Genomic DNA, 25661 nt, shown 5'->3' with positions numbered 1-25661 from the left:
AAGTGTTAGAGCCCACTAAGTAGTACGACCAACCAAATTTTTCCACTTCAATAATAAAATAATTGCAACATGATCACCTTCTAACAATGTCTAAAAACCATACAAATATGCATGAAACTTCTTGAAACCCCAAACTATTGCTAAAGATTCATTCTTTGTTGTAGAGTAGTTCACTTCTGTTAGTTATAATGTATAGTTGATATACATAATAAGATTATATTGATCAAAAACACTTGTACTCTCTTGCATTAAGATATCATAAAGACCGATATCCAAAGTATCCATATGCAAAATGAAAGGTCAAGTGTAGTCAAGATATGTTAAAACTAAACAAATTGTCAACAACTCTTTAAAATTAATAAATACCTGTTCACAATCCTCAGACCAAATGGAAGATAATTTTAATGACTTCAACAATGCTCACAATAGTGTAGTGCAATCCAAAAGATGATCAACAAAATGATTGAATATTGCATCTTGCCCAAGAAGCATTGCACATCATTCACACACTTTGGAATAAGTAACTTTAAAACAACCACAAATTTGTCAAAATCAACTTTCAAACCTTTATGAGAAATACAATATCCAAGATAAGTCATGTCCTTAAACCCAAACATGTAGTTTGACTACTTTAGCTTTAAATTAACTTTCTACAATTGATTTAACATCTTCCAAACATCACAAATGTATTCCTCCCACATCTATGTGAGACACAAATCCCAGAGCCCCAAAAGTGGAGTCGAAAGGGTGCCACATGGTAGTGGCCAAAGTGGAAACCAAATGAACGTAATACATTTGAACTAAAAGCTTTAACTTGAAAAGTCAAGAGTAGGAGTGGAACTCCCAATGAAGGGCTCGATAAACAAGCTCAAAACGAGCAATAAGTGAGTCTTTAGAAAAGGGACACAAAAGGATGAACACATTACATGTGGAAATGTCAAAATTGACTTAAGATGGAATGCAAGATGGAATCCAAGATGGAGTTCAAGAAGGATTCTGAGATGGACCTAAGATATAGTCTGAGATAGAGTTCGAGATGGATTTGAGATGGAGTCCGAAATGGACCTAAGATGGAGTCCGAGATGAACCCGAGATGGAGTTCGAGATGGAGTCCGAAATGGAACCCAAGGTGGAGTCCAAGATGGAATTGAGACTGAGACCAAGACCAAGTCCGAGTATGAGTCCGAGACTAAGACTGAGTTTGACTCATCAGGCTTATGGGCCTTGAATTAGTGGCAATGTTGGTGAACACGGCTATGGATAGAAAGGGACTTGGTAGGGACTGAAAAAGAGATATTAGGGATGGTTATTCCCCATGTCTACGAGCATCCTAAGGATGCTAAGGAGTGGATCTAAGATGATCACTTATGGACAGATGCCTCAGTCTTTGAGAGACGGGGCTGTGATGTAAGTAATGTTGGATCACCGGTGTAAAAAAAATGAATGGGCATGGCCTTAACATAATAGACTGATATATCGGTGGTACCTTTGGGTGTCAATCATCGAATTGGACATGTGGAGCACTTGGACCAAGTGCAAAGGTTTAGTGGTATAAATGTCATTCTCGGGGTTAGCCAAGTCCGGAATAAAACTTATGAAGGTTGTGAGTGAGACTCTTTCAAGTGTTGAAGGTGTGGTTAAGTGACTAAAGTAAAATGAAAAAATTAGTTATATACAATCCCCTCCGAGTGGATTAAGACATCATCAATAAAGTCAGTCATCATCACAATCGTCAAACTATCCAAATGTGTGCTTAAAAATATTTGGGAAAATGCTCCAATTGGCACAAGTGGCTACATTTAAACCATTGTACCATTGCAATGCTATCCCTTAGAAACATTTGGGAAACTTACATAAATGCCAAGTATTATCCCAAGAATGATAGGTAATAATCACCATAAAATGATTAAACTAATGGTACACATCATCCCCAATATTCCCATAGAAGAATTCCAGTTGGACGTGGAGATTGGCAGTAAAAATGAAAGTTGTACATAGTATTGTGAATGTCACCGTCAATTGAGTGTGATTTTTTATTTGCAACCATATAACTTGCACCAATTACTACTCTAGAGTCAAAGAAGAAGGTTGCTGCAAAAGAAGAAATTGAAAAAGTTATAAAGAAAGTGAGATCTAGAGTATGCAAAATTTAAATCTAAACCAAAATTCTAAATCCAAGCACTTCTTAGAGATAATCAAGATTTCCCCTCATCTTCTCCAATATAAGTGCATGGAATATAGAAAAAGAATACAGAAATCTACACATTAATTAGCCTAAAACAACCTTAGCCACTTATATACCAAATTAAAATCAATCTGACAGGTATCAAAAGCCCACTATAGTAATATTAGTATACAGTATTATAGCTATAGACTTAGATCTCACACCACTAAATTATTTTTATATTATTATATATATTTATTATTTTTATTTTATTTTTATTTGATAAATTCTAACATAATACTTATAAGAAATATTTAAAGATCCACTTGTTCTACTTAGGGTTATTACTGCTAAATATAATTATATTTCTTAACTTTATTATGAAGTTATTATTAAAAAAATTAACATAAAATACTAAAGTATATATTGTCAAGAGCTCATTGTGGAGAGAAGGAGATATAATAAAATTCACAGAAATATTAAATAATAAAGGAGGAAAATGGATTTATGTTAAACATTCTAAGTATAAAGTCTTCAAAACCTTCAACACATCCTAGGTATGAGTCTATATTAATCTTAGATCCCTTCCATATGAATAACATATCATTAAAGGTTTAAGGCTCAATTCTTACTATTATAAAAATTAATGAATATAATCGTTAGTAAATAAAAAGATATAGTAAATATATAACATCATCCCCTTTGATGCTGAACACTAAATAGTAACTAAATTTGTGTGAAATAAGGTTTAAATGCCTGATAAAATTTATAATTAGCTCAAAAGTATAAGCAAATTGGAAAATAAATTCTTAAATACAATCTCTAAAAGAGTGACTAAGGCCAAATAATAAGTTTATGATATCAATACTAAGTTGAAATATAAATGGGATCAGAAATGATAATATTTTAATAAAGTGCAAAATGAAAGCCCATGAATGGTGAAAGATTGAATCGAAAAATGATTTTAGAGATGCAAAAGAGCACAAAAAAAAGGACCTAGACATTAATAATCAAATTTAGAACACAGAAATATAATCTTTTAATAAGCTTAACTATTGATCCATTTTGGAAAGAATGACTAAGTTAGAGAAAATTATCAATTGCACAGAAATAAGCAGTTTGAACACAAGAAAAATAATGATGAACTTCCTTATGAAAAGAATCCCAAGTGGTAACAAAGCAATAATAGAATCATTTATAAAGGAAATGAATATTACTCACAAGGATAAAAACCATAGTTAACAAAAAATTAGATATTATGTGCTAAAGAGTGCTAGAAATTATTATAATTAACTCAATAAAAAAAAGGAGAAAAACATAATTATCTTATTATTAGAAAATAAAAAATCCATATTACTACTTAAAATTTTGAATAGTATAATTCAATTAGTTATCTGTTTGAGGATGGTGAGAAGTTGATAATTTGCTTTTGATATAAATGAAAGATGGAAATAAACTAAGGCTCTTGATCATTAATAATATTGTTCAATAGTCTATAGAGATGAATAATCTTGCAAATAAGATTAGCCAATTGTTATTCATCAATAATCTTTTGATATGGTAAAACATTTTTCATTCGGGAAAATTGGTAGACCACAATAAAAACATTATCAAATCCTTGAGGAAGTGGAAGATTAATTAATATAATTCATAAAGCTAGATTTTTCAAAGCAGTAGAGTAAGAAAAAGAGGTTAAAGGAGTTTATGTAAAACATGTTAAGGCATTTGGTTTGTTAATGCATATTGTACATACAAAAAAAGTTTTTAGCATACTTGATTAAAATTAATTCTAATATCTTGTAGACACTTAAACTCCCTATTATTTAGGAGTTATAACACACTTATAGTGATAATTTACCCCTCTACAAGATCAATAGAATAATTAAAAGGTTGATACAATGGCAAGATGTTAAATCTCCTTTATAAAAAATATCCTCAAATTTAGCATACTTTTAAGGTAAGAGTGGATTTGTTCCTAATAAATGAAGTTGATGTTAAATGAATAACAATTACAAAGACAAAATCAAAATTTTGATAACTAACATTTCAAAATTTATATGAAGAAATATGCTAAATTTTAATTAAAAAATCATGAGAATAATACTTAAATGAAGGGAAACTTTTTCAATCATTAAACCACATCTATTACACTATTAAATTCACAAGATCAAATCAAAAAAGATTAAAAAATGATAAAGGTCTTTGAGATAAAGATACCAACTTAATTTATGTTTGATGAGCCCAAAAGAAATTTATTGACCATCCATCACTTCAACACAAGTTGAACAATGTAAAAAAGAATGCCACAATAAAGAGAAAAATTTTTGTCAATGAAATTTTTATCAACACCACTATCACTTAAAACTTGAAAAGAGAAATTAAACTTAATGAATTCAAATTGAGTAATAATTTAGAAATGTTTAAAGATTCATAAAGAAGGAATGAACTCAAAATGACAAATATAAAGGGAAAGTGGTTATAAGAAAAAGTGCACTCCCTTTATTAATTGGTTAAAGGTTTTAGGATACTTAATTTAAAATATTGTAGATGATTTGGATTCTTATGAATCATTTCTCAAATTTTTAATTTTTTTTTTCTGCTTACAACTTATTACGCTTTCTTAAAAATTCATACCCTCGTGAACAAAAGCTAAGAGTTACACCTCTCCCAAAAGCTTTAATCTTTTGACACCTTACCTCATGTCAAACCCAATTGGACCAAATTAAATATACTAAATGTTAATTTTAACATATGGTGTGATTCTTTTAATCAATCAATAAATTCAAATCTGATACCTCTGTAATATCAAATGTAAACTTTTGAATTTGAACTTCTTGTGAGGTCATTCATCTTGGGTATTAGTCAAATGTAAAAATGATAACTTTAAATATTCTAAATTTTTTAACTAATTGGAAAAGGGGGTACATTTTTTTTATGGGCTCTTTCCCTCTAAACCCTTATAGATTTTTTATCAAATTATTCTCTTTAATTGAAATGAATATTTTCATTCTCCATGAGCCTAATAGCAAGTGCAAGGATAAGGACATTACTCCTATAAGTGATCTTTATGGCTATAATATATCCAAAGGTAGTTCATGATTAGACATTGTCTTTTAGCATTAGAAAGATACTATTAATATATGACTTCAATCTTGATTGTAATAACATATTACTCATGTGTTGGTTGCTCCAAGACTAGGGTCATTAGATGAGGAACAAAGGTTTAATGATGATGTCTCAATTGATATTCTTCTTATTATCAAAATAAATAACAAAAACATTGGTAATCATGAAAGATATTAGATTTAGATAATAAAGCATGAGATCTTTGATATCCTCACAAATGCCAAGGTGGAAATATCCCTTATGAACTACATTGTATTATGAAATATTAATGGTTACCATTTGGAACTTTGATGTTAAGCATAGTGCAATTGTTACAACTTATTAATGGTGATGTGCTTTTGATCAGTATTGCTGAACATGCTAGTGAAGTGTTAAACAAAGAGATCAAGGTTCTAAAGAATATAGAAAACCAAGAAAGAGGTATCATAGTAAAATTAATCTCATAAGTTAAAGTAGAAAATTAATTAGGTTACATGGTGCTTTGAAGTCTAACTTGGTTGAGGAAGCCACAAAACTTAGATCATATGTTATTAAATTTTGCTAGCATACTAAAATTTAATTTGAAACCAAGAAGTAGTTGGTGTTCAATAATTTATTGGAGTTATGAGTGAAGTGTTATATTATATTGCTCTAACACTTGATATGACTTCCACACAGTAATAAAATCTGATTGGAGCTAAAAAAAAGAACCCATTGATATCTTAAGAAATTTCAAAGTAAATACACAAGTGAAATTAATATACCACTATATAAAAAAAACTATTTTAATCATAATTAAAATATCTACATGAAAGAGAAGATAATTAATGGAGAAGAAAATACCAAAATAATAATTAAGTAAAATGATAATAAATTCTATAATGCTATACAAAAACTAGATTTTATGGTACTACATAGTTCTCCCATTTTACTGAAAATTTTAAAAATATTGAGATTATATATCATGAAAGGATTTACATAAAAGCAAAGGTAAGAGTAGCAACAAGAGAAAATAAGAAGAAAACAGGATAGAACAGATATAGATATTTTAATTATGATTAAAATCTTTTTTTGTTGTATATGAATTTTATTTGTGTATTTACTTTTAAAAGTAAAAGAGAAAGCATCATTTTCAGCTGAATGTCTAATTTGACATCGACAAAATTGTGTTAGACATCAATACATATGGAGCTGACTGCTCTTCTTTGATTAAATGACTGCCCATCTCAAACACTCGGGCTGCTCTGACCGTGTCCCGATGCATTTTACATGCACCGAGTAGAGTTGACCACGCCGTACTATCTGCCTCGTATGGCATATAGTTGACCAAGTCCTCCGCCTCCTCAAGACGTCCACTCCGTCCAAGGAGGTCAACCATGCACACATAGTGGTCCAAGATAGGGAAAAGGTGGTAGTCACCACATATAGAAACGAAGTGATTGATTCCAGTTTTCAGTAATCCCACCGCACTACACGAAGAGAGAATGCTCATAAAAGTGACTTCGTCCGGATGGATGCCCTCTATGTCCATCTTTCCAAAGAAATCAAGGGCTTCCTTGTTCCACCCAGCCTGGGCAAATGCCGAAAGCATGGTGTTCCAAGTAACAAGGTCTCGATCTCCAGCCATCTTCTCAAACATTTCGAGCACTGCATCCAAATTTCCACACTTGCCATACATGTTGATGATCGAGTTTCCAGCCAGAGTTCCAGCCTCGAGCCTGGCTTGGATCATCTCTCCGTGGATCAAGGTGCCCTCTTCCAGCACGGAGAGAGTCGTGCAAGCTTCAAGGATTGCGAGGAAAGTTTGCTGGTTTGCTCGAAACCCTTCCAAGTCCATTGTTGCGAAGAGCCTCATTGATTCCTTTTGTTGATCACGCCGAGCATAAGCTTCGATCATCGCGTTCCAAGACACCACGTCTCTCTCGAGCATCCTATCAAATAAGTGCCGGGCTTCAACTAGATCCCCGCTTTGGGCGTAGGCCGTCACCATGCTCGTCCATGCAACCACGTCCTGGTGGGGCATTTTATCAAACATGGCTCTAGCTTCCACAAGCCGGTCACTTTGAGCGTAGGCCACGACCATCACCGTCCAAGATACTGTGTCTTTGGAAGGCATTGCGGAAAACACACTTCCAGCCATTTCCAAGTCGCCACGCTCAGCATAACCGGCAATGAGCGTGTTCCAGGACATGTTATTTCTTTGTGGCATTGAATCAAACGTTTCTTTGGCTTGATCTAAATCGCCACTTTGAGCGTATGCTCCCACCATTGTCGTCCATGAGATCACATCTTTCTTGGGCATTTTATTGAAGAACCTTTCCACCGCCTTTATATCTTCTTGTTGGGCATACGCTCCAAGCATAGTGTTCCATGATGCTTCGTCACGAATGGGATTTTTCTCAAAGAAGAGACTTGCCTCTTTGACGAGCCCGTGCTGGACATACCCGGCTAGCATTGCATTCCAAGAAACGGAATCTCTCCGAGGCATTTCGTCAAAAATCTTTCTTGCCTTGACGAGGCCACCACTTTGGGCATAAGCTGTGATCATAGTGTTCCATGAAGTTACATCCGGCTTTGGCATTTTGTCAAAAAGATCTTGTGCTTGCTCCAGCTTTTTGTGATGAACGTAGGCTCCAATGATCGAGTTCCAAGCCATGGTGTTTCGATTTGGCATGGAGTCGAACAACAGCCTTGCTTGATCCAAATCACCTTTCTCCGCGTAAGCAGTAAACATTGCCGTCCACGAGACTGTGTCTTTTACTGGCATCTCATCAAAAACTTTTCGAGCTTCTAAAATATCCCCGTTCTTTGCATATGCTGTGATCATGGTGTTCCACGAGACAACATCCTTGCACGGGTTTAGATCAAACAACTTTCTCGATTCGCAAATATCTCCTTTCTGGGCATATGCAAAGATCATGAAGTTCCAAGAAACTTGGTCTCTCTCCTCCATCTTCTCAAAATAAGTTCTAGCTTCTTGCAGATTTCTGCTTCTCGCAAATGCCTGTACCATGATGTTCCAGGTGACAATGTTCTTTTCCGGCAGGGTTTCAAATATCAAAACCGCTTCCAAAACAAACCCATTCCGGGCAACTGCTGCAAGGACAATGTTCCAAGTAAAAACATTCGGATCCGGCATGTTGGAGACAACAAAACAAGCTTCTTCGAGATTCCCACACCGCCCATACATGTCAACAAGGAGATTGCAAAGATATCTGCTGCCATCTAGTCCCTGGAGAAGGATTTCCCGGTGGAGCTGTGTGGCTTGCGAGAGATTCTTGGAGACTCCACACAATTTTATCACCCGTGCGTAGCGATCGACCACTTCCTTCTCTACACAGGGCCGCTGGGCCTCTTGGCTTCTCGCGCGTCCACTAAGCTTGAGCAGCATATCATGTTTTTTAAAAAAGTCGAATATGCCGCCAGTATCTTTAAGATCCTGCCACGTCGGCGAGGTTTTTAGGGCAGACGCATTCCACTGTGAGAGTGAGCTCGGCAAGGCGCGAGGAATTTTGATTTGGGAGGCGCCATTTCTCCATCCAGGTATAGATCCGCGCGCGCTTGAATCCCCGGCGCTCGCGATCGAAATGGGGGCGCTGGCCGTCTCCGGGACCGCGCAGATCAAGCAGCTGTTCGAGGAGCAGCACAAGTACCTGGATTTCTTCTTCGCCAATCTCGACTACGCCCAGATCCAGGCCTTCACGGACCTGTGCCTGGCCGCCGAGGGCGTCATATTCTTCTCCGGCGTGGGCAAGAGCGGCTACATCGCCCAGAAAATCTCCCAGACGCTCGTCTCCACGGGCACCAAGTCGGTGTTCCTCAACCCCACGGATGCCTTGCACGGCGACATTGGCATGGTGGGATCCAAGGACTTGGTGGTGTTGCTGAGCAAGAGTGGCGCTACCGAGGAGCTCTTGAGACTAGTGCCGTGCTTGAGAGCCAGAGGAGCGTTCGTGGTGGGGATCTCTTCGCTGCTAAACTCGCAGCTTAGCCGGGTGTGTGACATGCACGTCCATTTGCCGCTCGAGAGGGAGCTCTGCCCGTTTGATCTCGCGCCGGTGACTTCCACCGCCATCCAGATGCTCTTTGGCGATACGGTGGCGATTGCGCTCATGCAAGCGAAGAATCTGACTAGGGAGGAGTATGCTCTCAATCATCCGGCTGGTCGCATTGGCAAGAGACTCATCTTTCGAGTACGTGATTTCTTCCTTTTCTTTCTCTTTTCTCTTGTTGCTTGGTTTGTAAGTTTGTTTTCGTATCTCGGCTTTCAAAGCTGTTTTTTTTGTCCTCCAAGACTTGGTCTGGTTTGTTCGTAGCGTAGCTACTTGGTTACCGGATTTTTAATTGTTTCTGTTTTCTTTTGTCTCTTTTCTCTTTGTTTTGTTGTTTTTTCTCTTCGTTTTTCTGCGTGATTTTCTTGTTTATATCTTTACCATCGTAGATTGACGATTTTTTTCTATCATCCATCTCTAAGGTTCGAGATGTCATGAAGAAAGGAGACGAACTTCCACTATGCAAGGAAAACGATCTGATAATGGAGCAGCTCTTGGAACTCTCTGCAAAGGGCTGCGGTTGTCTTCTCGTCGTCGACGACAACAGGCAGCTTCTTGGTACCTTTACCGATGGTGATCTCCGTCGAGCACTCAAGTCCAAGAGGGAGGAGGTTTTCAAGCTGACCGTCGGGGAGATGTGCAACAGGTATGCAGGAAACCTCCAAGCTTCTCTCGTCATTGTCATAGCTGTTTTCTTTTTCTTTCTCCAGATCTCCGCGAAAAACAACGGCAAATGCGATGGCTGTCGATGCCATGCAGATAATGGAAGGGCCTCCATCCCCCGTCACATTTCTTCCCGTGGTGGACGAAACTGGCATTGTAATCGGGATCGTTAAGCTTCATGACTTGGTTTCCGCTGGCCTGTGACTTATATAACTTCGCACACACACACAGGTTACTTCTCGGTGGCTTCTAGATACTGAGTTTCAAAACTGTGGTTCTCCAGGAAAAGTGCTGCCGGACAATAACACTTGTACTCTACAACTTCGCTTCTGTGTCGGTTTGTAAGTTTTTCTCAGGCGAAGGCGTTTATTCGCTATCATATGGACCACTTCTTCTAGTACTTACCGGTAAATGAATTTAACTATCCTTCTGCCCTGTTGGCATATTGTTTTCGGCACTCAGATCTGCTTTGGTATGACTTTCGTGTGCCTTCTGATGTTTGTTTTAAAGCTCTCAGGGGCTGCATAACCAGCATGGATTACTCTGGTCGGGAAAGCTCAGTTTCTTTCATTTCCTGTTTTTTTTTTTCTAAGGCGTGCTGAGAATTCGTGCAGGCAGGCAAGGAAAGAAAAAGAAAAACTCTCGTGAGAATCTCGTGTTACTTCAGACAAACAAGAGCATGGTGCTCCTGCAAGTTCTTTCAGCTTCACTGGTAAAGCAAGCAAGGTACTCATCAGTTAAATGCTCCAGAACTGATCACTTTCCTAGCACAAGAGACAGGGAAGACGAGCAGTTCACACAATCGGGCTGCTCCCAGGAAGAAAAAGAGAAAAACAAAAACAAAAATAGCAAAACGAAAACGTTGATCCTTCGCAGAAGCGTAAACTGGCGAACGCTCCCCGTTGTAAGGTTTGCAAGAGCTTTTCGCTCCTCGCTCTCTAGCTAACTATTCTGGCCTCTACAGTAAATGGACAGCGAGGAAGATCAGTATCGCCAACAGGGTTTTGTGTCATTCTGGACGTACATCAGGATCACCGCTGTCTCGAGTCGCTGTCAACGAGGCCTACCAATTGCTCGGCTCAATTCAGGGGGCTGATTGCGATGGAGCTCCGCATTTGTTAATTTGTGAAGACAATGCCAGGTAGTTTGCTCTGGCTCCTGCTGCTGCTGGTTTTAATTCGATTTTTTCTTTCTCTCTTTCACTCTCTTTGTTGCGCTTGCAGTACGATATCAGATTGGTGATCTGTGCCCGGCTAGATCTCCTCCCGAGGACCTGTGCTCGTCGCTCCGCTTTAGCTTTTCTTATAAGATTGTTCTCGGACACTGATCGTGAGGTTTACAGATAAAAAGCCACCGGAGTCGAGAGATTCGCTACGAGAAAGCGAGCTGGTTTCCAGTACCTCTCTCAAGATCTCTTTTGGAAGGGACTGTGGAGATATAGCCGTCCATATTCCCATGTTTCAAAGCTTTGGACGCTAGAAACACACACGACGGACAAACAAGCTGTGGCTTAAAAGGGTGGCCTTTTGCATTTTGTACCACCCTCAGAGTAATGGTGAACATGTGCTCGCTGGCTTTCTAAACTTTTCTCAACACTGACTGGGTGATCGATCGCCCCTCCTTCACACTCCATCGAATTCTTATTTTCATGATCTTCACCATCGGCTTTAGAACAATTCACAATGATTTTGCCTTGTGGGTCGAGGGAGCGAATCATGTTTTGTCTGCTTTATCGCAAAGTATTTTTGATCTCCAGCAGCTGCAGTGTAAAAAGTAAAAACGAAAAACATGCGGGTGAAAAACTTGGATGGTGCACGCGTGTGCTGGAAACGAATCATCAGGACCATTCTCTGCTCTTGGTGTTTTCTTTGTATTGCTTCTTGGGCAGTCAGCCAGGCAGGACCAGCTGCTCCCAGCAATCATTTACTCCCAAAGCAGAGCCAAAGAGAAAATTTGCCAGGTATTTGTTCCTGGGTGATTTGGGAAACTTCAGAGGAGAATTAAGCACACACCAGGACTTCATGAACCAGGTCCCATTCTACAACCTTACACCAGCCAGCAGAAGCAGCTAGCAACTGCGAAACTGATCGCTCAGCCCAGATGTTACTGCCACCCAGGAAAACAGAGAAAAAATATGAAAAAATTATGAGGAAGATGAAAAATTGCAGCTTTTCGAGGTGAATGGAGAATTGGCAGCTTTGCCCATAATTTTTTAATCCAATATCTCTGCCTGCTGTCTCTACAAATTAGTTAGATCACTGTTGCATGCTGTGAAAATTTTGTCTGACCATTTTTCTTGGCTGTGGACTATGACCAGGCCACCTCCATCCCTCTTTATTCCTTGGACAGGATTGAGCTAGCTATGTTGTGGGGCACCAAGCAAGCAATTGCACCATGAGGAGGGAGGAGCAAAAGATTTCCAGAGACAGGCCCAAATTGGCTGTCCAAGGAAAACAAAACTCAACACTCACAAACAAGGTCAACTGTTTTTTATTCTCAAACACAACAATGGATGATCTCAAGTCTGGGCTCTTTTTAACAACACCACCACACCAGCACATTTGAATTGATTTGGTTTTGGGATCTTGTCCCTTTGTGTACTTTTTGTAGAGGATTATATAGTTTGAGAGAAAGCCTAGCTCTAGCTATGCATGTCTTTTCAGGCAAATTACTTTGTTTTCCCTGGGCCACCTTGCAAGCAGGGGGATGTTTGGAAGCTACCATACCCAAAACATTAGCCTTGATTCAAGGCCAAGAAATGCAAAAACTAAGAGTAAACTTCTCACAACCATGTGGTTGCATATGCCTTGTTTTTCAGGAGAGGATGTAAAATTTTCATGTAAGATTCAATGCGTTTGTTTTGCATGGCTACAAGAAATTTTAATATGCTCTTTGAGAGTGATGGGATTCGATCCCCGGTCGGATCACAAACTAATTAAGTTCGTTACGGGTACTGGGAATCGAACCTCCGAACTGTTCTCAACGGTCATCTAAGTGGTGGCGCCGACCACCGGTCTGAAGATCCGGTCGGCAAGATTACCCGCCGGTCAGCGGCGGCGGGGTTGCCACGCGGGAGAGGTGAAAGGTAAAAAAGAAAAAAAGAAAACCAAAGCAAAGCAAGGAAAGCAAAGCGTGCCCTGGCTTGCTCTAGCACGGGGAGGAAAGCAAACGGGCATATTTCTCTTGCGCTCTAGGCTAGCTCGAGCTCGCGATCTTGATCTTGACCGATATTTCGAGCGCCAATCCGGCGCCGTTCCGCCGATAGATCTGAATTGCGGGGGAAATTCCCGGCTATCGATCGATCCGCGGAGATGCTGAGCTGCGTCGTCGGCCAATGCAGGTGATGGAAGCGCGAGCACGGCGAGTGGAGGAGGCTATGCCGCCCGCCGGCGGTGATCGTAAATGTAAGCGTGAGAGGTTTCTATCATCTCCATTCCTCTCTTTTCTTGATTTCTTGCTTTCATTCCTCTATCGGTTTCCGATTCATTCATCGCTGTGCCGTGTACTCTGTCCCTCTTTCTCCCAAAGGCGTGAACGAATGTGAAAAAGATTGGAGGCAGTACCAGTGATTATAGCGTAGCTCCTCGTCCTGGTTGCGTATATCCTGTTTTTCTCGAGAATTTGGTCGAAGTGATCGCTTGATTCTTTCTTTCCTTTTCTTCCTTGCTGGAGCTAAGAACTGGACAAATCCTTTGATTATTCCAGCCACAGAGTTCCTTCTACGGTACGAAGAGATCGCAAATTTGGGGCATTCGCGCAAGCGGCAGGGGCAGCTGATGCGGCAATCCTCGTAGCGTCTGGCCAGAAAGGAATGGATGGAAGAACACGGTGCTGATTTTCATTGAGTTAGAAGATGCTAAGGAGAAGCCTTGTCGCAAGCGAAGAATACGAATTCGCGAATGGGGGTTCGCGCAGCAGCGGCGTGGAGTGCTGTCCAGGGCCTGGGTTCTTCTGATATAAAATTGGGATTCACGGATTTTCGCCAAGAAAGGTGAGTTCTTCTTCTTGCCGCAAATTTAAAGCTTCTCAATTGTTTCCATCGTGATCTTTCAGAGCAGCTTATGCACCGGAGAGAGTGTCAATGCTGCAAGGTAGAAGTAGGCACACCAGAGTCGGGAGCAAAAACGATGTAAGCTTCTTTTCTTGCTCCTTGCGCGTTTTGATAGTACTTTTTTTCTCTCTTTTTCTTTTTTTCTTGTTGCATTCCCGTGATCAGTCGAGATCTGATAACTTTTTTTGTTCGAAGGTCGTTGTCGGGCGAAGGAATGGGCTTAGGGAGCGGCGAATTGAGCTGGAGCAAGATGTATGTCTACGTTCTGGATTCATATGGTTGATATCTTTTGTCGTGTGTTTGTCAGGTCGCGGGGTTGCGAAGGAAGCTGATCCAAGAGGAAAATGTCCACAAGGCACTGCAGCGAGCTTTCAATCGACCAATCGGGGCGATACCCAGAGTTCCACAGTATCTTCCGGCTAAGGTATGCTTCTAGAGTTAAATTTGAGCAAAGGCATTAATATGTTCATTTATTTGCTGCAGACCCGGAAGCTCCTGGCCGAAGTAGCAGTCCTAGAAGAAGAGGTGGTGCGGCTGGAGGACCGTGTACTGTGCTTACAACAGGATTTAACCGATGAAGCCGTCTACACGTCAATGTTCTCTTCACAACAGAAAGCCGATGCAGCGGCCAGCTTGAGGAAAGCCAAGCTGTTTTCGGCCGGAGATAAGCGAGCAGCAGCAGGGAAGAAGGACGTTTTGATCGCACAGCTACTGCCGTCGGTAAGAAAGGATGACCAACAACACCAGCAACAAAAGCAACAGCAGGAAGTGGCTACTGAAAGCGTGAAGAAGAAAGGCTTGCAAGTTCAAAAGGCATCTATAGCCAACGAGGTATCCAATCCGGATCAAGCCACGAACAGGAATTTACACAAGTCTCAGCTGCTCAACTCGAATGGATTCGTGAAAGGTGTCAGGGAGAAGTACTTTGGGATCGGCCCGAACGTTAAGCTATCCGTCATTCAAGAGGAAGAACGTGAGAAGGAGAATCTGCAGCAGCAACAGCTCAAGAAAGCCAATCAGGACGTTGAGACTGTTACATTTCCCAGAGAAGAGACGGACAAGGAACTATTACCAGCAAGCACCACACCGAAGGTACGTAATTTGTAAGTTTATTCAGACTTTTGCTTTTCTTTGGTTGAGTGACACGAGTATGGTTTTATTTACAGACCGAGCTTCATACAAGTTTTAAGGCTCCAACAGTCTCCGCAAAACCTCCCACTCCTACTGCTTCTGCCGAGAAGTCGAAGCTGAGCGGACCAAACAGGGTCTCTGAAGAGCTGGTGAAGTGCCTGATGGGAATCTACGGAATGATGACGAGACTGTACTCGCTCTCCGATTCGGACGCCTCGTCCGTTATTTCCAGGTCCACATTCTCGAGCTTTAGCTCGCAGACAAAGAGCTCCTCCTCGAGCAGCTACACGACGGCCAAGAACGCCTCGGATTTCTCACTCGAGCTCGACCGTGATCCATATGGAGTCTGCTGCCAAGGATGTCAGTCTCGGGACGTCGGTCCCTACAGGCACTTCCAGAACATTGGTGCCGATTCCTTTGACTACAGCAGGATACCAAACTCGGCATCCTTGTTCCGGAGACTGAGGTGAGATTGTGATTGTATCTTTTCCAGATACTTAATTCTTTTCTTTCTTGCAATCGATGCAGAGTTTTGATAGGCAAGCTGGCGGGGGTCGATCTACAACATATGACTCGACAGCAGAAGCTGGCATTTTGGATTAACGTATACAACGCATGCATGATGCATGTAAGTTTTTGTCCGGCTTCGTGTTTGTCTTGTTTTTAATTCTCGCTTTACACCCGACTCCACTCGCTCACACTTCCGTCATGCTTGTGTAGGCTTTTCTCGAATACGGGATCCCTTGTGGTCCTCATCAAGTTGTTGGGCTTATGCGGAAGGTATGCTATAGAAGTGTGTCTGATCTGCTAATCCCATTTTCATTCATCTCCAGGCAACGCTAAATGTCGGAGGATACACACTCAACGCTCTTGCAATCGAGCACTTTATCCTCCGCCTTCCCTCCCACTCAAAACAAGTAAGCTATTCTCTCCTCTATACCAATCAAGTCACGGCTGATGGATGGATCTTTCTGCTTTGCCAGGCTTTTGTAAAGCTAACAAGTAAAGATAAGGCACACATCCAGAACAACTTGGGACTTGAGTGGCCCGAGCCACTTGTCTGCTTCGCACTTTGCTGCGGTAGCAAGTCTTCACCAGCTGTAAGTTTGTCTTTGTTTTTCTGTCTTAGAAAAAAGGAAAGAAATCACGGAACGTTCTTCCAGGTTCGCGTGTACACAGCTGGCGACGTGGAGAACGAGCTGGAGGCCGCAAAGAAGGAGTACCTCCAGGCGGCGGTGGGAGTGAGCCAGAGCAAAGGCAAAGTCCTCATCCCAAAGCTGCTCGACTGGAACCTGCGGGTGTTTGCGAAGGACAGGGAGTCCCTGGTGGAGTGGATCTGCGACCAGCTCCCGGGCGACCTCCAGCGCGAGCTCCAGAGATGCATCGGGCGCTGCTCGCCATCGCCGCCCCTCCAGGTGATGCCATATGACTTCAACTTTCGTTACTTGTTGACAGCGTAGAAGCAAAAGCCCGGTCCAACGAGAGAGAATCAAACCGGGGAAAGCTCGAGGATTGATCAGCCTGATCAAGTCACTGTGACACAGGACAGAGAAAAAGGAGAGAACCATCGCCGCCGCTGCCTCGCTGCCACCGTCGCCGCCACCTTTGTGTATCTGTACAATATAAGTTACTTACTGATCGCCAATATAATGGAGTGAAAAGAGCACTCATTTACTGTCGCGAAGACGAAGAAGAAGTTGGCGTTGCTATCGCCAAAACTGTTAGTGGCATTCATTCAAGAGGGGTCTCGATCGATCTTTCTCGCTGGGCATTGACGCTTGTGCTCGGGCAAGGACCTCATGCTTGCAGCCGAGGCCAGAACATCAAAACAGGGACGTTTTGGGACCTTTTAAAGTGTGATGGTCACCCTGAAGAAATAGAAGCCCAGTACGTAAATCTCACATTGATGGAGAAAAATTGACATTGGGAAGATCCTGGAAGGAATAAAAGCACGACTTACCCCACCGTACGAGTTGAACCACATTTTCCATACATTTCCTCTTGGGACATCTTTTCCAACACACATTCAGTGATAATAAAATCAATTTGCATCCATTGCATTTGTGATCTCCTCCAGCCCAAAAACATAGATCTCCGCTGGAAGATATTGAGAAATTTGAAGGCCTTCTATAACCACGATCCACACTAAAGAGTGTCTTGCAATTGAGTGACCTCTCACATCGCGTTTCATACAAAGAACAAAAATTCTAGAACATCAATCTCATCCTCTTTACTTCTCGGACGAATTGGGGCCGCGCTTCTTGCCAAATCCAACAACTGGAAACGAGAGAAGCGTGAGCAAAAACAAGGAGAAAGAATGAAAGAATGGAGGCTTTTCCAGCTCTCGAGAATGCGATTGCCACTCACCCGCCGTGACGAAGCGCCTGTTGTACTGCTCCCGCTTGTGCGCCCGGCCCTTGGGCTTCTTCTTCTTGTCCTGCTTCTGGACCTTGGGCGTTTGTCCGCGCACCTTGCCCGCCCGGGCCAAAGATCCGTGCACCTTACCTGCGACAAACCACACCAGACTATAGCACCACAGCTCTCAAACCGGCGCCCACTTACTCATCCTCTTCGCGCACGCAAAACTCTTCCTGCCCTAAATTTGCCCTATGTTTGTGTCCCCGATCGACGGTCCTTATTGAATTTGATTATCGAACGGCCCCTCAATTAATCACATTAATCTAGTCCTAAACCAGATGAAAATTTCATTTGGACCGTCCGGATGGGGAAAGATCTGACGGTGAAACGGCCATAAGGTATAAAAGGTGCCTCATTTAGACCCTAGAAACCCTAATATAAAGGCGAGTTTTGAGCTAGAAGCGGTGAGTTCCATTTTTCTCTCTGGTAAGACGCTAGCGCTATGGCTCGCCACATCGCCGCCACTCCGCCACCGGCGCCGTCGCATCATCAGGCACACAACAGGAGGAGGAGCGCGCCGCCGCCCAAGAGCGAAAAACCATCGCCAAGGAGGGCGTCATCTCCGCCGCCGCCACCGCCGCCGCCTCCAGCAAAGACGGTCAAGCCCAAGTCCCCACCAGCGAAGCCGAGGCACAGCAGCGGCCATCCTCCAGCTACAGGGCCGCCACCTTCTTCCGATACAATCACTTGGCGACCAAGGAGGTTTGGGCCGCCGCCACCTCCCGCTCACGACACGATAGTATGGCAACCAAGGCCGCCATCGCCGCCTTCGTCACTCGGCTGGAGCTCCTCCACTATTGCTCCCCCTCCGGCGTCGTCATCGCCATCAGCAGCGGCAGCTGCAGCGTTTGCGACGCCGCCTGGGCTGCTCGCGGCAGGCATCGTCATGTTCCTGCTCGCTATGGTGGCCATCGTCACCAGCATCTGGATACTCTGCAAGAGGAGGAGAGACAAGGTGGCTGACAGCATTTTGGTGGAGTACGTCGGGAGCAGCAATTTTCCTGGCGATGGCAGCAGCAGCAAGCGAGATAGCATAATTCCCTTGAGCGAGATAGAGGATGCACGGCTCAGGGACAAGCTCGGTGCCTTCGTCCGAGAGAAGCAGCAGGAGCATCTTCAACCGTCGCAGCTAAATGCCAGTCCTCCAAGGCGCTTGCCTCCTTCGGCATTTTTCGGCGGTGTCTGCCCCGTGGATCCAATCTTTGGGGCTCCAGTTCAACACCACCTGATGGAGGTGCCAACTTATGAGGACGAGATCCGGGGAAGCACGGTGGAGTATCCTCCGGTCTTCCATGGCTTTGCTCCCATGCAGCACGTCCACGAGCTTGCAGATGAGCCGCCAAGAACTTCAGTCTGCCGTCGCGATCCACGTCGAAGCGACTACATCGAGCAGGGTTATCAACGAGACCAAGCCAAGGTTGTGGATCCAGTGTGTCGTCCTGACACCGTGTTCGATCCTGGAGATGTTTGGGTTGCTCGGCTGGGGGCAGCAATAGAGAAGCGAGAAGAAATGGAGAAACAGATCCAGAGGATCATCGAGTTTGGGATGAAGAAGCCCCGCATCAAGCACGTCCACCGGTAAGTTTTCGTGCTTGATAGAAAGAACAAGCGACTAATGGAGCAGTTTTTAGGAGCCGTGAGGTGTATAAGCATGTGGCTGCGACAGCCAACTCCGGAACTAGTCTTTGCGTACACGATTCGGACGTCCAGGTAAATACCACTTCCTGAGTTTAGAGATTATAACTTTCGTTTGAACTAGCCTTCCACCTCGGAGGCTAACCTTGAGCTCGGAACGTAGGAACGGAAGGAGGTACGCTTTTCAGTCGTTTTGGATTGATCTACGCTCTGGTTGGTAGGAAGGATCACAAGCAAAACACTCGTTTTTCTAAACCGGAAAAAGGAAGAAAAGACGGATGCAAGAGCAAAAAGCTCTTGGCATTCATACCTTATTTATTTTAAAAGGATGAAACCATGGGGAACCATGGCATTCCCTTCATCCTTCATGAGGAGACATGACAAAAAACACCATGAGGAGATGACAAACAAAAGGCACCATATCAAAGCGAATTTGTAGATTATACAAAGGCTTTCTTGTTTTAAATGTTTGAGAACATTAGATTTATCTTTTATGGTTTTCAATGTTTGAGAATATTGACAGAATAATCTTTCTATTCATAGTGGAGAATTCAGCTTCTTTTTTTATTCTCACACTCATATTGGAGAACTAGAATTAAAAAGATTCAATTTTGGTCCTTGGCCTTAATCTCTAAAACTATTCTCTTATAACATGTAACGAAGGTTTACAGTTATTACAAAACCATAGGGACAGTCTAACTCCAATGCACTGAATTGTGTTATTTCATTTCTTCGTTTCTTGTTTAGCAAGAATTATTGTCATTAATGAGTGAACGGTGATAGATTCCATCACCATCCTATGATTTTCTTCTGCTTCATCCTTAAGTAACCCAATTATGTGTTCTCCTAAATCTCGTAAGTTTATCTCGACATTAAAATCGTCAACCACTGTTAGACAACTGAAAGTGCAATTTAGTCTTTGTCATAAAATAAGCTCCTTTGCTCTTTGCTGAAATGGCTGACGTTTATTACTTATGGTTGAACCCAATACATTGCCATTTGTACCTGTTCTGATTTCTCTATTACTTTTACCATGTCATAGCCCCAAGAGAAAGGAAGGCCCTCGACTGCTTCCAGTCTGCTACTTTACCAGCGTTTCTAGATTCTCATTTTTGTAGGCCACTTCCAGAGCTAATCGTGGCTGTCTAGAAGCATACGAGATATCAGGCTCCTTTGAAGAGCCATCATACAACTGTTTCTTGGAACTCCAAATCCAGGCCATGAGATGCTGCCTGCAAGGATAACCTATTTTCTATCCCCTTCGTGAACATCACTGTGGTAGACGGATCCCAACCTACTGCCCTGAACTGTAACAACGAAGTTTACCCGCCATGACGATTCAATTGATGTACACCAAACCTTGTACAAATCTACACAAATGTTATCAACTACCTTGTAAGGACCTCCATCAATGCCCGTCTTCATCCCTGACGAGAGCCTGTCAATTTCGGAAGATGAAAAGCAGTCAATTTCAGGCAGCCCAGACCTAAATAGATCGCTTTTAGATTAGGGTTTAACTTTCAAAATTTGTAAGAATATTATTTAGAATATAGTTTGTCTCTCAACTTTGCACAGTGTTTGCCATGAGCATATAGCCCGCGCCAGAGGCATCGTCCTTCGCGCGATCCGAGAGCTCAAACGTAACCTTGGCCACCTCCACATTCTTGGATCGAGCGCAAGCCCCCAGCACCGACCTCCACGTAACCTCATTCGCCTCGTGTGGCATCCCCCTCACCATCGCCACCGCTTCATCGATCTCCCCCGCGCGCCCCAGCGAATCGGCCATGCAGTGGTAGTGCTCGATCCTGGCCTCCACCCTCTCCTCCCTGCGCATCTCCTCGAACTTCTCCCGGCACTCGTCCACCAGCCCGGCATGGCTGCACGCCGTGAGCACCGAGAGGTAGCTCACCGCGTCTCGTCGCACGCCTTCCTCTCGCATCGCTTCCAGGAGGCCGAGAGCTCGGCTGGTCATTCCCTGGTGGCTGTAACCCGCGAGGAGAGCGTTCCAGGTGACCACGCCCCGGCTTGGCAGCGCGTCGAATGCCTGCTGCGCGTCGGCCGGGCTCCCACACTTCGCGTAGCAACTCACCAGGCAAGTCCCGAGCACCGGATCGCTCTCCATCCCCAGCCGGCATATCTCCCAGTGGAGTAGCTTGGCAGCGCTCACGTCCGCCATGGCCTCGCAAGCCTTGAGCCCCGCGGCGAGAGCTTTCACGTCGAGGGCGATGCCTGTGGCTTTCATCCGCTGGAGCATCTCCAAAGCCAGTACGCCATCTCCGGCCGCGGCGTGTCCCTGTATGAGCACTGTCCAGGCCACTACCCCGCGGGAGCTCGAGTCGATCGAGAGGAACGCGCTGCTTGCGTCCGCCATGCTGCCGCACTTCGCGTAGAGATCCACCAGGCAGTTTGTAACGAAGGCGAGGTCGTGGGGTTTGAGCCCCGCCTTGGTTGCCAAGGTGTGTATCGCCATACCCCGCTCGAGAGCTTTCGCCTTGAGAAGTTTGCCATCCATTGCAGTCCCTGCTTCCTTCTCCGACAAGCTCAAGCACGCCTGGAGAGCAGCAACGAAGACGGGGCCGTCCAACGAAGCACAGCCGTTTCGATCGACGAGCTGCTCGAACAGGCTAAGAGCCAGCTCCCCTCCATCGCTCTCTGCATAGCCAAGTATCAGCTCAGTCCATGAAGCGAGATCGCGAAGCCTCATCCTCTCGAATACCTTGTGAGCGTCAACGAGGCTTCCACACTCCACGTACATGTGAATCAGCGCGTTTCCAAGCACCAAGGCTGAGCCCAAACCATGTCGCATGGCCTCCGAGTGTAAGAACATCCCCATCTCCAGCGCCGCCACCTTTAGAAGCTGCTTGCCATGATCGACTCGAGATCCATCCTCTTTGGCTGCTACGCCCGTGCAAGCCTTGACTGCCGCTACGAAGCTTCTCGCGTCCGGCCGGGAGTTCGACGCGATCATGCACGGGAAGAGATCCAGTGCAGCCTCGGCCTCGTTGTTTTCAACGTATCCCAGAATCAAGGCGGTCCAGGAAACCACTGTGTGACGAACCATCCGGTCGAAAACCTTCCGAGCATCAACCATCGTCCCGAGCTTCCCATACAAGTCCACAAGAGTGTTGGCGACGAACACATCCAGATCAAACCCGAACGAAGCAGCTTGCGAGTGAAGAACCATGCCTTTCTCCAAAGCAGCAAGCCTCTGCCCATCTTCTGCTACCAGGCCGGAGCAAGCCTTGAGAGCAGCAACAAACGTCCGAGCGCTTGGAGCACAATAGCTCTCCCTTCTCTGCATCCTCTCAAACATCTCTAGCGCCACCTTCTCCTCTCCATTCTCCGCGTAGCCCATGATCAACGAGGTCCACGACACCGCATCCGGGAGCTTGATCTTCTCAAACACCTCTCGAGCAAGCAACATGCTTCCACAGTTGGAGTACATATCCACCAGCGCATTTGAAACGAAGATCCCTGTATCCATCCCAGCTTTCCCAGCTCGCAAGTGGACAGCAATCCCTGCCTTAAGTGCTGCTTCTTTTCTCGGAAGCTCTTTCTGTCCATCACCCTCGAGCTCTTCCTGCTTAGCAACGCTGCTGCAAGCCTTGATTCCAGCCACAAAAGTCCGAGCGTTTGGCTTACAGCCTTCCTCTTGGAGCCTGTAGAAGCACTGCAAAGCCAAGCTTCCCTGTCCATTCTCACTGTATCCATAGACCAGCGTCGTCCAAGTCACCACATTCTGGCAAGCAATTCCCTGGAACACCACCTCGGCGTCCCTGACACTTCCACACCTGAAGTACATGTTTAGCAGCGAGCTCGCAACGTAAATGTCTGAATCCTCCCGGCCACATCTCACGGCCGCTGCGTGAAGTCTTTTGCCTCTCTGTAAATCTCGTGAGCTGCCGCAAGCTCTCAGCTGAGAGACCAAGCTTCCTGTCCTGCCTTCCTCGCTTAAGTTCGCAAGGATGTGGGTCTCTCTGGCTTCACTGTTGTTAAGCATGCTAGAATGAAAGAAAAAATTCGAGGCTTACATCTGATAGTGCCGGCTCATCCTTTCTCTTGGAAGAGAGAAAACATACCAAAATGCCGCGCCATACTCACAGAAACTCGCCTCTCTTCTTCTACCTATAAAGGGCCCTAACTTCTCTCTGCAAAAAACATAAGAAAAGCTATGAACTGGAAAAACACAACACTACCGGGTTGAGTTTTATTGCGAGTGAAATTTACGGATCCAAAAATTTAGATAAAAATCAAAGCCGCGTACCAGATCGTTTTAGAGGTCCAGAACCAAACGAGCTGGGTCTTCAACCACGTCCTTGACTTGCCGCAAGAAAAGAACCGCCTCTCTGCCGTCGATCAGCCTGTGATCGTATGTCAAAGCAATGTACATCATCGGTCGGATGACTATTTCGTTGCCAATCACCACGGGACGCTTCTGGATGGAATGCATTCCAAGAATAGCAGACTGGAAAACAAAAACAAAAATTCAATGAAAACAAGGTCTTCTGAGATGTGAAGGTCCAAACCTGAGGAGGATTGACAATGGGTGTGCTGATCAAACTGCCGTATACTCCACCGTTGGAGATGGTAAAGCTCCCGCCGGCCATATCATCGATAGTAATGGTTCCGTCGTTTGCTTTCTTCGCGAGCTTGGCAATTGTTTTCTCCACATCTGCAAAGTTCATCTTCTCACAACCCCTGACCACGGGAACCACCAGGCCCTGCACAACGTGGAAAAACAAAATTGGTTTTTTTTAGTCTCCGAGAACATGACAATACCTTTGGAGTTCCAACAGCAATGCTGATGTCGACGTAGTCTCTGTAAATGATGTCATCTCCGTCGATCACAGCGTTTACAACGGGCTGCGCCTGCAAAGCGCTAACAGCAGCCTAAAATGACGTCTGTCAGCAAAAAGAAACTCTTGAATTACGCAATCCACGCCGAATACCTTGACAAACACCGACATGAACCCAAGCTTTGCTCCATGTTTTTCTTGAAACTCGTCCTTGTACTTTGCACGCAAAGCCATTGCATTTGTCCTGTTTTCATAAAGCCTCCTATAAGCGCTCGACTTAAACAAATACTACTCTTACATATCAACTTCGTTGAAAGTCGTGAGCAACGCCAAGGTGTTTTGAGCATCTTTTAGACGAGTGGCAATTCTTTTCCTGATGCGCGTCATGGGAACCTGTGGAAAAAATACAATAGTTACTGATGTCCCTAGAGACATATGGGAAAACGCTTACTCGTCGCTCCCTTTCTTTAGGAGGTAGTTGTGGTTCTGTTGAAGGCCGCGGCGAGGACGGTGGCGGCGGCGGCGGCGGCGGTTGCGGAGGAGGTGGAGCTGACTTTGCTGTTGCCTCTTTGGGAGGCGGCGACGGCTTTTCTTCAGACTTTGGTGGCGGCGGCGGTGGAGCGGAAGATTTACCAGAAGTATCCCCTTTCGCAACAAAGGCAATCTTATCACCCGGCTTCACTGTCGTGCCGACTTTGACAACGATCTGTAGAAGAAAAAAAGTATATATATATTTCCACTACCCCAGAAGAAACAAAAGCATAGTACCTCTTTCAAAGTGCCAGCAACAGGACTGCGAACATCGATAGTCACCTAGAGTCGCCATAAGAGCTGCAACGTTAACTTGAATGCATACAAAATCCAAACCTTTTCGCTCTCTATCTGTGCAATCACATCGTCAACGTTAACAGCATCCCCAACCTCTGTAATATTTGTCAAGGAGGTTAGCTTTCGCCTCACGATAAAAAAAAAGGAAAGGAGTAAAAGCAAGACGTGATACTCACGCTTAGAAAAAGAAGCCAAGCTCCCATCTGAGATCGACTCTCCCATTGAAGGGACAATGATATCACCTTCCCCTGTTGTGTGAGAACAATCAGCATCGGCAAAAGAGGGACTCGGCTTTGAAGCTTACCCCCAGCAGCAAATCCCCGTCTCGGGATTTTCTGGAACTCCGATTCCACTCGATCCAACAACACCACTTTCCTGGTAAAATGCCACACTCACACAAAAGCCGCGAGATTTCCACCCATACCTGTTCCATACTTGCGATCGCCGCAAATGCAACGGAGAATCTGGCAAAAGACACACAGAAGAAGCACGATTTCCAGTCAAACCACAGCGCAATCGCGGTAATCAAAGGCGGCGGCGGCGGCGGCGGCGTACCTACACACTCCGTGTGGAGGTAGCTCCTCAGGTGGAGCAAGCACAGGCGCTGCTGCAAACACAGACAGCTCGAATTCGGGGGATCGATCGAAATGCGACAAACCTGAGAGGGATCCCTGGAGGCCGCGGAATACCATCGCAGTAGCGGCGAGCGGCTCCGCGCGAGACGAGCTCGACAGCGCTCCATCAATCAAGACCTAGATCCCAGAGTTAGGGCTTATGCCCGGCGCCCCTAATCCTGTTAGGCCACGTGGAACATAAAG

General features: G+C 44.3%; 6 protein-coding genes across 8 annotated transcripts; 2 read left to right on the top strand and 4 right to left on the bottom strand.

The window, feature by feature from the left end:
- Positions 1-6354: 6354 nt before the first annotated feature.
- LOC112345411 (pentatricopeptide repeat-containing protein At4g02750-like) lies at positions 6355-8660 on the bottom strand. The gene has a single exon (XM_024672115.1). It carries the CDS (start codon positions 8658-8660, stop codon positions 6414-6416), a length of 2247 nt encoding a protein of 748 aa, XP_024527883.1. The 3' UTR covers positions 6355-6413.
- Positions 8661-8737: 77 nt separating this feature from the next.
- LOC9632099 (probable arabinose 5-phosphate isomerase) lies at positions 8738-11567 on the top strand. 2 transcript variants are annotated; one of them, XM_024672333.1, is made up of 7 exons: positions 8738-9462; positions 9744-9967; positions 10032-10215; positions 10268-10696; positions 10765-10893; positions 10949-11125; positions 11208-11567. In XM_024672333.1, exons 1-3 carry the CDS (start codon positions 8857-8859, stop codon positions 10186-10188), a joined length of 987 nt encoding a protein of 328 aa, XP_024528101.1. In that variant the 5' UTR covers positions 8738-8856; the 3' UTR covers positions 10189-10215; positions 10268-10696; positions 10765-10893; positions 10949-11125; positions 11208-11567. The 2 variants fall into 2 exon arrangements, with proteins under 2 accessions (XP_024528101.1, XP_002967382.1); XM_002967336.2 differs by having other exon boundaries at positions 10268-10893.
- Positions 11568-13110: 1543 nt separating this feature from the next.
- Positions 13111-17067, top strand: LOC9635407. The gene is made up of 12 exons (XM_002967335.2): positions 13111-13388; positions 13690-13975; positions 14038-14113; positions 14231-14287; positions 14343-14459; positions 14519-15127; positions 15202-15632; positions 15695-15794; positions 15887-15946; positions 16000-16083; positions 16150-16266; positions 16330-17067. The coding sequence occupies exons 2-12, from the start codon at positions 13884-13886 to the stop codon at positions 16624-16626; spliced, it is 2040 nt and encodes a 679-aa protein (XP_002967381.2). The 5' UTR covers positions 13111-13388; positions 13690-13883; the 3' UTR covers positions 16627-17067.
- A 135-nt stretch (positions 17068-17202) lies between these two features.
- Positions 17203-17776, bottom strand: LOC9632098 (40S ribosomal protein S30). The gene is made up of 3 exons (XM_002966985.2): positions 17729-17776; positions 17534-17671; positions 17203-17443 (listed from the first exon to the last, which is right to left on the bottom strand). Exons 1-3 carry the CDS (start codon positions 17730-17732, stop codon positions 17397-17399), a joined length of 189 nt encoding a protein of 62 aa, XP_002967031.1. The 5' UTR covers positions 17733-17776; the 3' UTR covers positions 17203-17396.
- A 2955-nt stretch (positions 17777-20731) lies between these two features.
- LOC112345376 (pentatricopeptide repeat-containing protein At3g02330, mitochondrial-like) lies at positions 20732-23359 on the bottom strand. Of its 2 annotated transcripts, none has more exons than XM_024671998.1 (2): positions 23251-23359; positions 20732-23200 (listed from the first exon to the last, which is right to left on the bottom strand). In XM_024671998.1, exon 2 carries the CDS (start codon positions 23019-23021, stop codon positions 20781-20783), a length of 2241 nt encoding a protein of 746 aa, XP_024527766.1. In that variant the 5' UTR covers positions 23022-23200; positions 23251-23359; the 3' UTR covers positions 20732-20780. The 2 variants fall into 2 exon arrangements, with proteins under 2 accessions (XP_024527766.1, XP_024527765.1); XM_024671997.1 differs by having other exon boundaries at positions 20732-23196; positions 23251-23352.
- Positions 23360-23396: 37 nt separating this feature from the next.
- On the bottom strand, positions 23397-25629 carry LOC9632097 (dihydrolipoyllysine-residue succinyltransferase component of 2-oxoglutarate dehydrogenase complex 1, mitochondrial). Its single transcript, XM_024671999.1, has 13 exons — positions 25502-25629; positions 25399-25450; positions 25268-25307; positions 25148-25218; positions 25020-25091; positions 24883-24938; positions 24784-24828; positions 24467-24721; positions 24314-24408; positions 24169-24259; positions 23999-24109; positions 23746-23940; positions 23397-23684 (listed from the first exon to the last, which is right to left on the bottom strand). Exons 1-13 carry the CDS (start codon positions 25583-25585, stop codon positions 23493-23495), a joined length of 1359 nt encoding a protein of 452 aa, XP_024527767.1. The 5' UTR covers positions 25586-25629; the 3' UTR covers positions 23397-23492.
- Positions 25630-25661: the final 32 nt, after the last annotated feature.

The sequence above is a fragment of the Selaginella moellendorffii genome, unplaced genomic scaffold (assembly GCF_000143415.4).
Source record: "Selaginella moellendorffii unplaced genomic scaffold, v1.0 SELMOscaffold_8, whole genome shotgun sequence".
Lineage (NCBI taxonomy): Eukaryota > Viridiplantae > Streptophyta > Lycopodiopsida > Selaginellales > Selaginellaceae > Selaginella > Selaginella moellendorffii.
This window is presented reverse-complemented; position numbering and strand designations above follow the sequence as displayed.